This window comes from Phalacrocorax aristotelis, chromosome 6 (genome assembly GCF_949628215.1).
Source record: "Phalacrocorax aristotelis chromosome 6, bGulAri2.1, whole genome shotgun sequence".
NCBI lineage: Eukaryota > Metazoa > Chordata > Aves > Suliformes > Phalacrocoracidae > Phalacrocorax > Phalacrocorax aristotelis.
This window is the reverse complement of record NC_134281.1, coordinates 14,729,870-14,743,615: the sequence shown is the minus strand read 5'-3', so window position 1 is coordinate 14,743,615 and position 13,746 is coordinate 14,729,870. Positions and strand designations below refer to the sequence as shown.

Genomic DNA, 13,746 nt, shown 5'->3' with positions numbered 1-13,746 from the left:
AAGTTGGAGGGATAAAAGGCAGATATTATGCATAGGAAATAAAAGGGTGGGGAAAATCAAATAAGCACAAGGATGTTTGTTTCTCCTTGCTTGTGACTCACTTTTTCGTAACAGAAGGATTTTCAAATGGAGCAGAAGGCTAACTGAAAACTAACAGGAAGTTAAAAAGTAATTATTTTTAATGCACTGAACCATGAGAGGGTTCAGTACTTTCAGATTAGTAAATTAACAAGCTACTTAATTTGATGGGCTTTTGGAATTATAATTTATAAAAGTTATATCATGTTATATTATTATGTAGTAATATGTAGTATTTCATAATATATAGACTATTATTTAGAGTAGGGTGGGTCTGATTGTTAATGCAGTGAATGCAGCCATAATTTTTTGATCTATCCATAATTTTCTGCTTACCCTTTATCTTTGTGATCATATGACTGATTATTATTTTCTTTGTCTTCAGTTTAAGGCGAAAGGCATATCTCTTGGAGAAAAATCTTCCATGTGCTGCTTTTCATTCTGTCATTATGTACACCTAGCTTAGCCTTTCTGTGCTGGCATTCCCCCCGATTACTGTGTTGAGTTGCATCTTCTGGACCCAGTCGCATTAGAGCTCTCAGGTTAGGGGCACTGCTTTGTGGTACCCAGGTCAAACATGTAAGATACAGACGCTTGGTGTCAATTTCCGGTATGCGATCTGAAGAGCCCTAGTGCTGGTGTCTTACTCCGTTTTAAACCCACCTTTTCCCTCGACCCTATTGCTTTGAGCTATATAGAACTTTTTTTGAGTGTGATAATAGAGGCAAATAAAAGCATGGAAAAGTTTGTACGTAATCCTGAAAAAAAATCATCAATTGCTTTTGTAGGAAGAACATGGGAATACATTAATTTCTCTGAAGGCAACTTATCTCCTCGAGGCTTACGTTTGCTTTGGGACTTGATGATATAGATGCCTTATGAGTACAGGAAGGCAGGAATTTCTGCCATCCCGTCAGGTTCCTGTAATAACTACTGTCATTTTGAACTACCGAAAGTGACTCATTTCAGTAGTTACACTGGCTGGTTAATAACATTCCAGTCCCCTTTCATGCTGTCTGCTGATCAGGTCTCAGCCAGTGACTCTAGTCTTCTGCCTGGTGACTCACCTGTAACCTCTTCTCAGATGCAGAAGTTCTGACTAGAAGTCTTCTGTCATAAGCAGTTTCTGATTCAATAAGATGCTATTAAAATTTAATTAACTCCACAAATGAATGTTTACAAAGGTACTTGGTAATGCAACGATCTTGAGATTAACTGAATGCTGTGAATTAGTATCGCTGAGAGGTAAAAGTATCCTAATTTTCTTTCCTTAGTTTCACCATGGTCTTATATTAAGATTCAGGAATTCTGTCTTCTGCCAAAGGTTTCCCTTGTGCCCTCAGTGTTAGTCTTCCTTACAGCACATTTGTGTTATGGAACACTGGTACCTTAAATGTATGAGCAGTTAGAATTTTTGTGTGTTGACCAGTGTAAATATAAATTCTTACATGTGTGTGGCAAAAAGTGTTGTTGCTAACAACTTCTGATCCTTTCTAGCAGGCAGTAGGTTAAGTACACTTTGTAACAATTATTTGCATAGTCTATGCGCTAGAATTCAATCATATGTTAAACAACTAAAAGTCAATTACAAATATTTCCTGATAATGTGAAGGTATTGCATACTGAGGAGGATGTTTTGAGTTTGATACATTTGTCCTCTACTTTGGGAGGTCAAGCTATATTTCATAGCAAATAAAATTTTACTGGAGCTTATGTTTCATCATACTTATTTTGGTTTTTTCCAGGTACTTTAGTATTCTTTTTGTTTGTTTTTACAGTTCTATCTTCAAGACACTAAAAGTAGTAATGGTACCTTTATTAATAGTCAGAGACTGAGCAGAGGATCTGAGGAAAGCCCACCATGTGAAATTATGTCAGGTGACATCATCCAGTTTGGTGTAGATGTGACGGAGAACACGCGGAAAGGTAAGGGTATGGATCTTTTTCTTTTTTTCTTTCCCCAAGTATATTTATTTAGAACATCTTATTACGATCTAATCTTCAAGAGTAAACAGTATTCCGGTTGTAAGAAAATAGTTTGGGTGGGTTGTTTTTTTTTTGTTACCTCTTCCGTCCTTTATGCTGGCAGTGTGTCTTTTGACCATGCAGTCAAATCGGTCAAGAAAATGATCTGAAACCACTGACTCTACACACCCCCCACCCGCCAACTAGATTTTAACTGGGTTGCTTCCACAGTCCACCTTCTTCTGTGGCTGTATGGGTGCTAGTGTGTGTAGTGGAAATGCAGACCCAGAAAAGGAGGCCCAGCTGGGACCACATGTTTAGCTATTGTCTCACTTAAATTGACTTACAGCAATTTAAGAAGTGCAGCATGGGCATGTGTGCTTAGTGCTGTGTGGGTTTTTTTGGGTGTTTTTTTGGTGGTTGTTTTTTTTTTTTTAATTTTATTTTTGTAACTACCTTTCTGTCAAGCCTGTGAACCCTGAAGTTTCAGCTAATAATGCAGCAGAAATATGAAACTGCATTTCTTGATAAAGTACTGGGTATAGGTTTGAAACAGGTTACTTTTATTCTTGTCAAGATACCTACCTTTTATTTCTGTGACTGCTATTGATTTGGTTTCTGCAGGTACTTTAAAATGAGGATAGAAAAACTAGCTGAAAATGAGGTGATGGGGTTTTTGTTTGGTTTATCTTTCTTGGTGTCCTCTTCCCAGTATGTACGCTCAGAGATCCTGTATTATGGTAATGGCTATGTATCTGTGTTAATCAATAAAAATGCAGCCTCCGTATCTTTCTTTTGCATTTATGTACAGTGTTTCAGGAGCCATTTCCTTTTCTTTCTGAAGACTGGTCTGTATGTGAATGACTAGATTGTAATCAATGTTGTCAAGATTTTTTGAAGTTACCTAATGGGTCGGTCTGCTTTCTGTTCTGAAGAATCCTAATCTGTTAACGGAGGGATTTGGCAATAAAATGGCAGATCTGTCATCCACAGCTCTTCCACTGGACTACTTTTCTGAACAAGAACTTCATAGAGCTTATATCCTTAAAGAGGGGTATATTAGAAAAAGAATTAAATGAAAGAAAAATATTAAAGTTAAATGCTGATGGTGAAGTTCTTAAAAAAAAAACAAAACACAAACCTGCACACACACAAAAAACCCCAAACAAACAAAAAAAAACCCCCAAACCCCCCAAAAAACACACACCACCCCCACAACCCAAAAATAAAACCCAGCAAGCCAACCCATAGTACCAACAGTAGAATTTTTAAAGCGCATTCAGTGAACAAAAAAAATATGAAGCCTGCTTCATCTGTTACTCTCAAATTCTATCCATTCTTGAGCCAGGTAGCTTATAGTTCTCAAAGTCTGAAGTATTCGAGGAAGGTTAACGAATATCTCTTTAAAGAAAACATTGTTAAGCAGTGGAGGTGGTGAAGTATTTTGTGGTGGAGATCTTCTGAAGCTGTAGTATTTTTGAGTGATTTGTGGTGGTCAGGGTCACAATATATTGTTTCACTTTTTTCAAAAATTATATTGCAAAGATATAACTCCTGGATGTCTAGTTGGAATTGTCTGGGAGTCACTTAAAACGTTATTTCATGTGAAGTGATTGCAAATATTTATGAACACTAGCATTATACATGGAATAAATCAAAGGAATACTTTGCATCTAATGAACCTGGAACTATTCATTTGATGAGATGCTGTCCTCTCTAAAAGAAGCTGAATTTTCATGTGTATTTAGACCTAAACAAGTTGTTGTTTTAAGATGTAGTTGGAAAAAAAATTGGAGTTCACTTGTTTTTATCAGCAATTAGTTTATGTGAAAGTTTGTGGAAAGTTCATCATAAGCAAATTCTTGCCAGTAGTAGTTCTTCCCAATGGTTTTATGTTAGTTTTACAAAACACGATCCCAGTGACCTGGCATTTGTGTAATGAGTGATCAGGTTGTGCAGCCTTCCTTTTCCTCTTCTCTAGCTTTGAATATAGGAACTGTACTCATGTTACTCATGAATGTGTTGATCTAGCTAATGAGGAAGAGCATACAATTGCTTTCCTCCCAGCTCATGCTCTCCAAAGCAATGAATGAAGATTGTATCATCATGCTGGGGCATGAATCAGCTGCATCACAGTTAGTGTTTACCCATGAATGCAACTGGCATGCATATAAAAATATTTTTTTTCACCAGTTCATTTCAGTAATCTTAGATGTTACTGATAACCTAATGTAGTAATGAAACAGACATGAAAGTAGTTGTTCAGTTAGTGATTCCCTTTACAACCATTTGGCATTCTGGTATTTACATAATGCCTTACTTTCACAAGACATTTCAGCATTTTGCTGTGTGTAATTATAAGGTAATGACAGAGTAGGTAGATTTTTATTTGCTTATGTAAATTCTGAGTTTTTAAAATATTGCTAGAATACATTTTATTTTATTGTTCAGGCTGTGTTTTAGTAAGTCACTTCCTTGCAAATATGATCTTGATTTGTTTCATTAAAATAATGGCACATTCAGTATGTGTTTTCTTTTGGGATATCTTACATGAGCATCAGTTCCTCTGCTTTCTGCAGCTGAACTGAAATCATTAACAGGCCTGAGAGAAATGTTTCCAATCCTCCTGCTTCCTTATTTGTCCACTTGTTATATTAATAACAGGTGCACAGGCCTGCTCATTTCCCTCTTCTTAATACAGTATTTATCTATTAATCATCTTACTGTGCTTTTCTCTGCATTAGTGCGGTTTATCTTCTTTTAGCACTTTCTAAATTTCCCAGTCAGTGCCAGAGCATTCCAGGAGTGAAGTGGTGGTGACTTCCCTGCATGGAAAGGAGCAGCAGGCTTTCAAGTAGGATCAAATAGCAGATGATTTAGTTCAAATACAGTTTATGCACTTTTTCTCTAGTCAGGTTTGGACTCTTTAATACATCTTTTCTCTCATGAGGTGTTTGAAAAAGCCTGTGCAGATGAGGAAACCCAGTGCATGCTGCTTGTCAAATACATGGAGTGATCAGAGCAGAGTAAAAGAGGCAGTTTCTTAGTGCTTTTTTGATTATTGCCATGGCTGCTGTTACCACGTTAACAAGTGAAAATAAAAATGAGAGCATCATTTGCAAATTTTGTCTCTGTGAAGCAAAAATTTTGAGACAATTATTTCCTTATTCCTGTTTTTATGCTCCTTTGCAGCATAAACCCCTTATCAGGGCTCAGGGCAACTCTCGGTAGTTTGCTGGAGTTGCGTGGTGAGGCGTGTGACAGATGTTCCCGAATGATGCAGCAGGTGTGTGACTGGAGTTTCGCAGAGCAAATGGAGGAGGAATAGGGTTTTTGGTGGTTTTTTTTGTTTGTTTGTTTGTTTTTTCCCCTCTTCATCTGTGGAGAGCGGCGGATGAGGGAGCTGGGCGGCCGCCGGCCTGGGGCGCCCCCTGGCGCCGCGCCCTGGCGCCGCAGCGTCGCTCCGGGCCCGCGGCGGGGGGTCCGGGCCCCGGCCCCGCTCCGCGGCCCCTCAGCCGCCCGGGAGGTGAGTGCACGCCGTGTCGCCGGGGCCCGGGGAGGGGGGCACGTCCCTGAGTTTGGGTGCGACTTTTCTCAAACCCGTTTGGCAACCAGAGGTTGCTTTACTGCCTTTTTTATAAATTCCCCAAAAGAAATAATACAGGCTAGAATTTAAACAATTACTACTGTCTTGTCTGGTCATCGTTATAATAATGTGTTACATGTTGCTTTACCTTTCCCTTAGGATTTCTCATTGTTCTTTCAATTATCATGAACTGATAGCTAAAGGACAGAATGCAGGGGTTTTCTTTATTATTTTATAAGCCTATCAAAATGCTCGGTACCATTTCATAGTCACTGTCTGTTTGAGACCCTCTGCTAAATCCTCTTTATCTCTTAATTTGTTATGCAAATAAAGCTCCTGCAGCTTTTAGGAGAACTTTTTCAGTCTGAGTGTTGACAGAAGAACTTTAGAATTATATAATCTCACAGTAGACCCACCTGATGTGACCCAAAGGTAAAGCTGTCTGTTGGCCTTTAACTTCAGATACTCTAATTCTTTTTTCTTGAAATCACTAATTTCTTCTTTATGCCTTAAAGGAAAGATTCTTCATTATGAAAGCTGTGTGAGTATTACATGCTACAGCTAATATTACTGATGTATTTTTTTTATGTTTTTGCAAGAACAGATTTGTGAATTCTGGGGGTTTAAGTCTGAAGCCAAAAAAGCCCCAATACCCATGGATTAATCTGTTTTGAGACTGACTGTTCTTCCCTGGCATGTAAATTTATTACTTTACCAGGTCAGCTTTAAAAGAGCCGAGGTGCTATAGCCAAGAGGCTACTTCTCCAAAGCATTAGCTTTTAGCACTGAATAAAGGTTAAGAACAAATCTGTTTAGTTGGTTCATTTCTCCTGTAATTTTAGATTCTATTGAGGCAGCTTCCTCAAAGAGCTGTCTTGTTTCCCTGGAGTACTGCCGTTGTCCTAAAACACCCATTGCCCTTTTTTTTTCAAAGCCAGTTTAGCTGTTTTGCTGATATTAATAGCTGTGAAAGTAGAGCAGCTATTCATCTTTGTATGTTGGTGGGTGCTTTAGGTATAGTGGTAGATGATAAATGACCATATACTTATTTGTATCTAGCTTGCAGTAGTATTTTTGGGAAGAACATCTGTGTATCTTTCCATGTAACTGGAGAGAATTTTTACTTCCCAAATCATAGAACCATATGGGGGGTAGGGGGTGGACCCCAACCAAAAACACCCCAAAAACCCAAACCAACAAACAAACAAAAAAAAACCCCAAACCCACAAACAAACCAGTTGAAAACCCCAGACATAATCTGACTGTTTGCAATGTCATTGAAAATGGTATCAGTAACACTTTTGGGGAACATTGTGAAGCGATGTTGAACTTGATGTGAGAATCAAGTATTGCATTTGCTTCTCTTGTTCCTTAGGCGTTAAAAGAATCTTAAATTTAGTCCTGGAGAAGCAAGCTTTCTCCTTCTGAAATGAGAGGCCACTTGTCTAGGGCTGTGCGTTAGATCTGTACTCCAAGCATACCAAAATAAAGATGTATTGTCTTGAATGATGCTGCTCATAGTGTTCAAGAGGATGTACTTGTCTGTGGTTCTTATATTCTTCCTCTGTGTTCCCTTTTTGATCTTTGTGTTTGTAAATAACAATCACTGGGCAAGTTCCAGATGTTGAAGTGAGTGTCTGGCACCACAGATTGGATAATGTTACTTTTTAAATCCCTGGATATGCTCATAGGAATCCTGTCAAAAAGATAGCTCCTTATTTTATTTATATTTCTGTATTCCCATTACCCGGCACCGGTAAGATGCATTCCTTTTTCCTCATTTTGTGATCAAAACATACAGTTAACTTTTAAACTTGCTGCAGCAAAGACATCTTGTAGCCATTGCTGCAAGTGGAAGAATTGGAGCTGTAACTGCTTCACAGCCAGGACTAAGCGTACAGCATAACCTCTTCAAGTTTCTAATGTTAAAGTTTCCTGTCTCCAGAGGAGGTCCAAGAAGGCAGACCCAGGCACTGGTTCTTGAAGGCATTCATGCTTCTTCTTGTTTGCCTGCCTCAGAGTTTCTTAAGAAAGTTCACTTGGTTACTATAACATTAACCATTGAACTTATAATTAAATAGTAATGAATCATGATGACTTAGTATTTGTTTCTTTTCAGTTACCCATGGATGTATAGTCTCCACAATCAAACTGTTTCTTCCAGATGGAATGGAAGCTCGATTGCGATCAGAGTAAGAATAAGTATCTATTCATGTGTAGGAAAATTAAACTACTGTATAATGAGGATTTGATGGACATTGTTTCAAATCAGCACAGTTTCTTTTCCTGTAATCGTGCAAAGAAAATAACTGAGTGTGGTTCTTTTGCAGACATGAAAAAAAAGTCTCATTTGCTTGTTGCTTTTAGAAATTAAGACAGCTATGAAAGAATGAAAAAGTTCTTATCAAGTTGGGCTTTTCGGACTGGCTGTGGTTTAGTCTGCTGGAATGGGTATTATAAACAGAAGAATATAGGACAAAAGAGAGGAAATGAGCATTCTCCTTCCCACTTTTTTATTTGGGATTATTATTTTTGCTCCTTTAAATGCTCATAGACTCTACTAAAGTGAGGTTAATGGTGTCTCTGTCTGTACCATGTGCACATAACACTGTTTATATTCTTCAGATAAGTAATGAAGTAATGTGTCCTTGTGGTGCAGTTATTTGGTGTTGCAATGAAAGGAAGCTTTGCCTGGCATGGGAGAAAACAAAATCATAAAATATGTTGGATGGAATAATGTTTGGAAACTCAAATGAATATTGAGAGGGGTTTCTGTGTATACATGCACATTTTGGAGAAAATCTCAGAGTGGTGGAAACAAAAAATGTAAACATTTTGTTGGCAGTAACTCGGTGCCAATTACAAATGACATAATTTTAATCACCTTTCATCCTCAGCAATTGTATGTGGTTTTTTATTGTTTAATTTAAATATTCTTTTATCATTAGTATCCAGAAATATTTGCATGAAGCTTTAGGGTGCCTTTGCTTCTGGGAAGAAAAATCAAAATAAATTATTATGGGAAATTTTGCATGTCCTAATAAGAAATAGTAGAAATGTATGGTGTTAAATTTTTAGTTCTGATGAAAATATACAAGTATAACATTTGCTGTAGTGAAAATGTACCAAATTATATAAGTAACCAAATACTATTCTACACAGTTTGTTGAATTTGTAAATGAGAGTAGTAGTATATCCACTGTCTTTTCATATCTATTGTTTTGTGCATGTAAATTGGTTTAAATCTTAATAAATCAGTTTTTTTTTAAAAAATCAAATATTATGTAAGTACTGAAATAAAGGTTGGTAAAGAGAGTCTTTAGAACAGACCTTGGATTTATAATTTGAAAATAGTTCTGTAACTTTGAAAACATCGCTCAGTATAGTTATAACCAGTTATGCACGTTTGTATATTCTTCATTTTTATCTGAAGAATAAACTTAAAAATACAAAACATCTTGATTAAATGGGCAGTACTAGGGATTGTCTAGATTTTTGAACTGGTATTCTGCACTTTGTTAAATTTCCGATCTTTTTTTTTTTCAGTGTTATCCATGCTCCATTACCAAGTCCTGTTGACAAGGTAATTCAGTATTTGCTGTTTTCTGCCTTATTCAGACACATGCTGTTTCTGACTTTTTATAAAGATGAAGAAATTGTGAAATCCAGTTATGTTTAGATATGTTTTCCACTGCCTGTTTTTACCTAGTTTAGTATTTCAAGTAACATTTAAGGAAAAGAAGGTAATGCAGTATCACAGTGTATATTTTCAGGTAGTTTGACTTCTTACAGTATGCCATCTGAAATATGGCTTAGGAAAAAAAAAACATTGCTGTTAAGATGGTTAAATTTCCAGGTACAGGTTGACTCACTAACAGGTCTTGGGTATTGCATAATTTGATACTTTGTCTGTTCTGTGGGACCCAAGAATAGCTCATGATTTGGTGTTTGGATGAGGTCTGTTGTACTTGTATCTTGGTTTTTTTTTATGGAGGAGAAGCTGTACTGCACGGGCTGGAAAGTGCTCTGGCGCGTTCCAAAGAAAGATTGAGACCAGACCTCTCTGCTACCCTTGTATAGCCAGAGTTGCTCACTGGAGAGTCATGGAGTCAGTAATGTCTAGTGTAATTTTTAAACTCAAGTTTGTTAATGTGGGGGACTTGTAGAAAAGCTGATAATAGATATACTTGTGAGACATGTGATCAGGAATTGGTGATCTTTCTGGCCTCCAAAAAGAAGAATTAACTTAAATAGGTTTGAATCAGTGTTAAATGTGAAAAACAAAATTTTGAGAAACTAAGAAAACTTACTTGTGAAGTCAGCAGCTTGAAGAGTTCATAGATGCTGTGTTTAAGTTGAGGTTTCAAAACACCATATGTAACTTGAATCCAGGGAGAGGGCAGAAATTCTGAGGAGGGGCTGAAGGTAAAACTGTGTGAAAAACAGTTTCAAAATTATGTCAGTGTAGCAAAAGCCTACAAGAATTAGTAAATAATGAAGTTTGCCCTCAAAAACACCCACAAAACAAGCCCCACTTTCCCCAAGTCCATAATAGTTTCAATTATGATTAAAGATAATACAGGTATTCCTCAATCTGATGACATTAAATTGAAATATGAGAGACTTTATTTTCGATTCAGGAATATAGATTTTTGTTTGTCTTTGGGTTGAATGGCTTCACCTTTGCACACTTTGTTTCTTTTTTGTCAGTTTAATCTTAGCTGAAACAAAAGCCTTAAACTCTTTGACCTGTTGATGGTTTAAGAACTTGTAAAGACATTAGCCCGGTGTGGCCTCAGTTCAGAGTTGGGAAGTTCTGTGATAAAACAAAGAATAAATAATAGCAGAACAATAAATGATTGAAAAATGCCATTATTAGAAAATCTTAAGTTTACCTTCATGACTAGATTTAAATGATGAATTTTGCATTATTTGAGTTTATTGAAAAATCCAAACCAATTTTGATTCTTAAATTCCCTTAATTTTCAGGTTGCTGCTAACACTCCCAGTATGTATTCTCAGGAATTGTTTCAGCTTTCACAGTATCTACAGGTAGGTTTTCTCTTGACAGTATTTGGTTTGGTTAAATATTTAATTTTGTTTTTTTTTCAAAATGCAAATCTTACGCTCTGTATGTCTTTGTTTTGCTTGCATTTTGTGAACTGGAACATAAACATTTAACTACCTTTTCTGTAGTGAAGTAACGTAAAACATGTTGCAATTGGACATAGTATAGTTCTATGTAAACTTGTGAGGTTTTGCATGAGCAGTATAAACTATGACTTTTACAAAAGAAACATAGAATCATTAGAATCATTAAGATTGGAAAAGACCTCTAGGATCATCAAGTCCAGTCGTTTACCCAATGCTACCATGCTTCCTAAACCATGCCCTGAAGTGCCACATCTACACGTCTTTCAAATACCTCCAGGGATGGGGACTCTACCACCTCCCTGGGCAGCCTGTTCCAATGCCTTACCACTCTTTCAGTGAAGAAATTTTTCCTAACATCCAATCTAAACCTCCCCTGATGCTGCTTGAAGCCTTTTCTTCTTGTTCTATTGCTAGTAACTTGGGGGAAGAGACCAACACCCGCCTCGCTACAACCTCCTTTCAGGTAGTTGCAGAGAGCAATAAGGTCTCCCCTCAGCCTCCTCTTCTCCAGACTAAACAACCCCAGTTCCCTCAACCTCTCCTCATAAGACTTGCTCTCCAGACCCTTCACCAGCTTCGTTGCCCCTCTCTGGACGTGCTCCAGCACCTCCAAGTCCTCCTTGCACTGAGAGGCCCAAAACTGAACACAGTACTCCAGGTGCGACTTCACCAGTGCTGAGTACAGGCGTACGATCGCTTCCCTGCTCCTGCTGACCACACTATTCCTGATACAAGCCAGGATGCTGTTGGCCTTCTCGGCCACTTGGGCACACTGCCAGCTCATGGTCAGCCAGCTGTCAGTCAACACCCCCAGGTCCTTCTCTGCTGCGCAGCTTTCCAGCCACTCCTCCCCAAGCCTGTAGAGTTGCATGGGGTTGTTGTGACCCAAGTGCAAGACCCAGCACTTGGCCTTGTTAAACCTCATACAGTTGGCCTCGGCCCATTGATCCAGCCTGTCCAGGTCAAAAAAACCCCTCCCTGTTATATAGAAGGCTCCCTGAATGCTATATACTGGCTTTTCCTGGCCTTTCTCCTCTCCTACCTCGCTGTCCCCAATTTTCTTTCGCTCACAATATTTTTGACATCATCTGTTGCTATGGATGTACCATGTATGTGTATAGAAGTTTTGGCAGAACAAAAGAAAGGCAAAACAAGAGGTCATTTCATGTGTCAAGAACTAGTTTGTTTCTGTGAATGTAATTTCTTAGTGTGAACATTTCTGTCCCTGTGTCTATTGGAAAGTAGAAAGGAGGGGACAGTGCTTGCAGCTCTTCTTCCTCATTGGTGTCACCAGCTTTTCTGTGCCTGCTTCTGTGTCAGTTTTAATAGGTGTGTTTTTCCTAAGATGTCATGTCACAAAAGGATTAGACTGCAAAATGGCAATATATTAAAATGTGTGCTAATACATATAAATAAACTCTTTAGAAAGGATCATAAAAACAGCTTTCGGGAAAAGATATGAAAATATTCTTACTGGTAAATTCTATCTAGGTTTAATTTATGTAGCATTCTACTGATTTATTTTGCCTGGTTTTGTGTGGTAATGGCAGATCTTTTGTTCACATCAATGATGAGGCTTTTGAGACAAATACTAACTTTAGATGTATTTGCTGACATAGCAGGAAGCAGCCCAGGCAGATGCTCTTTCTTGGGAGGCTAAATACATACTTGCTAACCAATCTGTTCACTTTTTGTATCCTGGAATTGTTAACAAAGATGCTCTCCTACCTTGCTGTCATAAAACAAAAATCAAACAAAAATAGTAGTTCTTGCTTGCCATTTTCCTTTGTGACCTGATTTGAGGATGAACAGCTCATGGCACGGGAGCTGCCAAGCTGCCTTTTGGTGTTAACAGTTTTGTTACTCTAATTATTGACAAAATTTAAAAAAAAAAAAATTTTTTTACAAAAGTGTTTTTAAGTCTTGGAAATAATAACTTGCCATGATGCACACTCAGCATGTGCAATATATGCATGAAAAATGAAGGTTTTCCAGGAACCTGAGGTTATAGGATAACATTTTTCAATTAAAATATCCAAATAAATGTGTGGATGGGTAAAATAGAATAGGTCTATTATAGTTAATATGTGACATTTGCTATGCACACTTCCCTTTTTTTCTTGCATTTTGGTATGTCTTCTATTGTTTCTGTTTTTCTGAGTTGTTCTACCTGAACTGACTGGTGCTTTGTTCTCTTCATAGGAAGCCTTACATCGGGAACAAATGTTGGAACAGAAGCTGGCAACCCTTCAGCGACTACTTGCTGTCACACAGGAGGCTTCAGATACTAGTTGGCAGGTATCTGCAGGCATCCTTTTCTTTTATGGACTGAAGTATGCAGTGGCATATACATTTTACTTTTAATTTACAAACAGTGTGGGGAAAAAAGCGTCAGAAAGAATAAAAACTTTATAGTGCAAAAGATAATGTTTAATAGATTTAGTGATTATGTACCTGTTTGAAATAACTATTAGTAGTAAGTACTCCAACAAAATTAAAGTCTTTAAAGCAGAATTCTACTTGATCTACATAAAGCACATATAAATACTGAGGTGATAACTTCTTTTTCTGCTAGGCTTTAATAGATGAAGATAGGCTGCTATCAAGATTAGAAGTTATGGGAAATCAATTACAGGCATGTTCAAAGGTAAGTAGTTAACTTAAATTTGATTACCAGGAATGCTGAAAGATAGCTCTTTTGAAGTGTTTTGAAATTAGCTAGTTGTATGAAAGTAGTTGGAACAGAAACTTTCTGAAATGAACCTGTACAATTTTGATAATCTGAATTGCAGGAAAACTGTAGATATGTTCTCTGTTTCATGGAATCACTTCAAATCTAGATGAATGGCTATTTTTCAGCATTTTTTAGCCTAAACGGATTTGGTTTGTATATACATAGAAACATGTATGTAGTGAAATGCAGAAAAGGGATTTCCGTTGTTGGTGAGAAGCAACCATTCTGT

At 37.5% G+C, this 13,746-nt stretch overlaps 1 protein-coding gene across 50 annotated transcripts in view; it reads left to right on the top strand.

Moving 5' to 3' along the window:
* The window catches only part of SLMAP (sarcolemma associated protein), a 92,305-nt gene that overhangs the window by 36,903 nt on the left and 41,656 nt on the right, over positions 1-13,746 (top strand). For 28 of the 50 annotated variants that reach the window (XM_075096129.1, XM_075096130.1, XM_075096121.1 and 25 more), the window contains exons 2-7: positions 1,857-2,010; positions 7,749-7,821; positions 9,176-9,212; positions 10,619-10,681; positions 12,986-13,081; positions 13,359-13,430. In XM_075096129.1, the coding sequence (XP_074952230.1) occupies positions 1,857-2,010; positions 7,749-7,821; positions 9,176-9,212; positions 10,619-10,681; positions 12,986-13,081; positions 13,359-13,430 (495 nt within the window). The remainder of the gene's footprint in view (positions 1-1,856; positions 2,011-7,748; positions 7,822-9,175; positions 9,213-10,618; positions 10,682-12,985; positions 13,082-13,358; positions 13,431-13,746) is intronic. The other 22 variants (XM_075096132.1, XM_075096131.1, XM_075096100.1 and 19 more) reach the window with 1 other exon arrangement.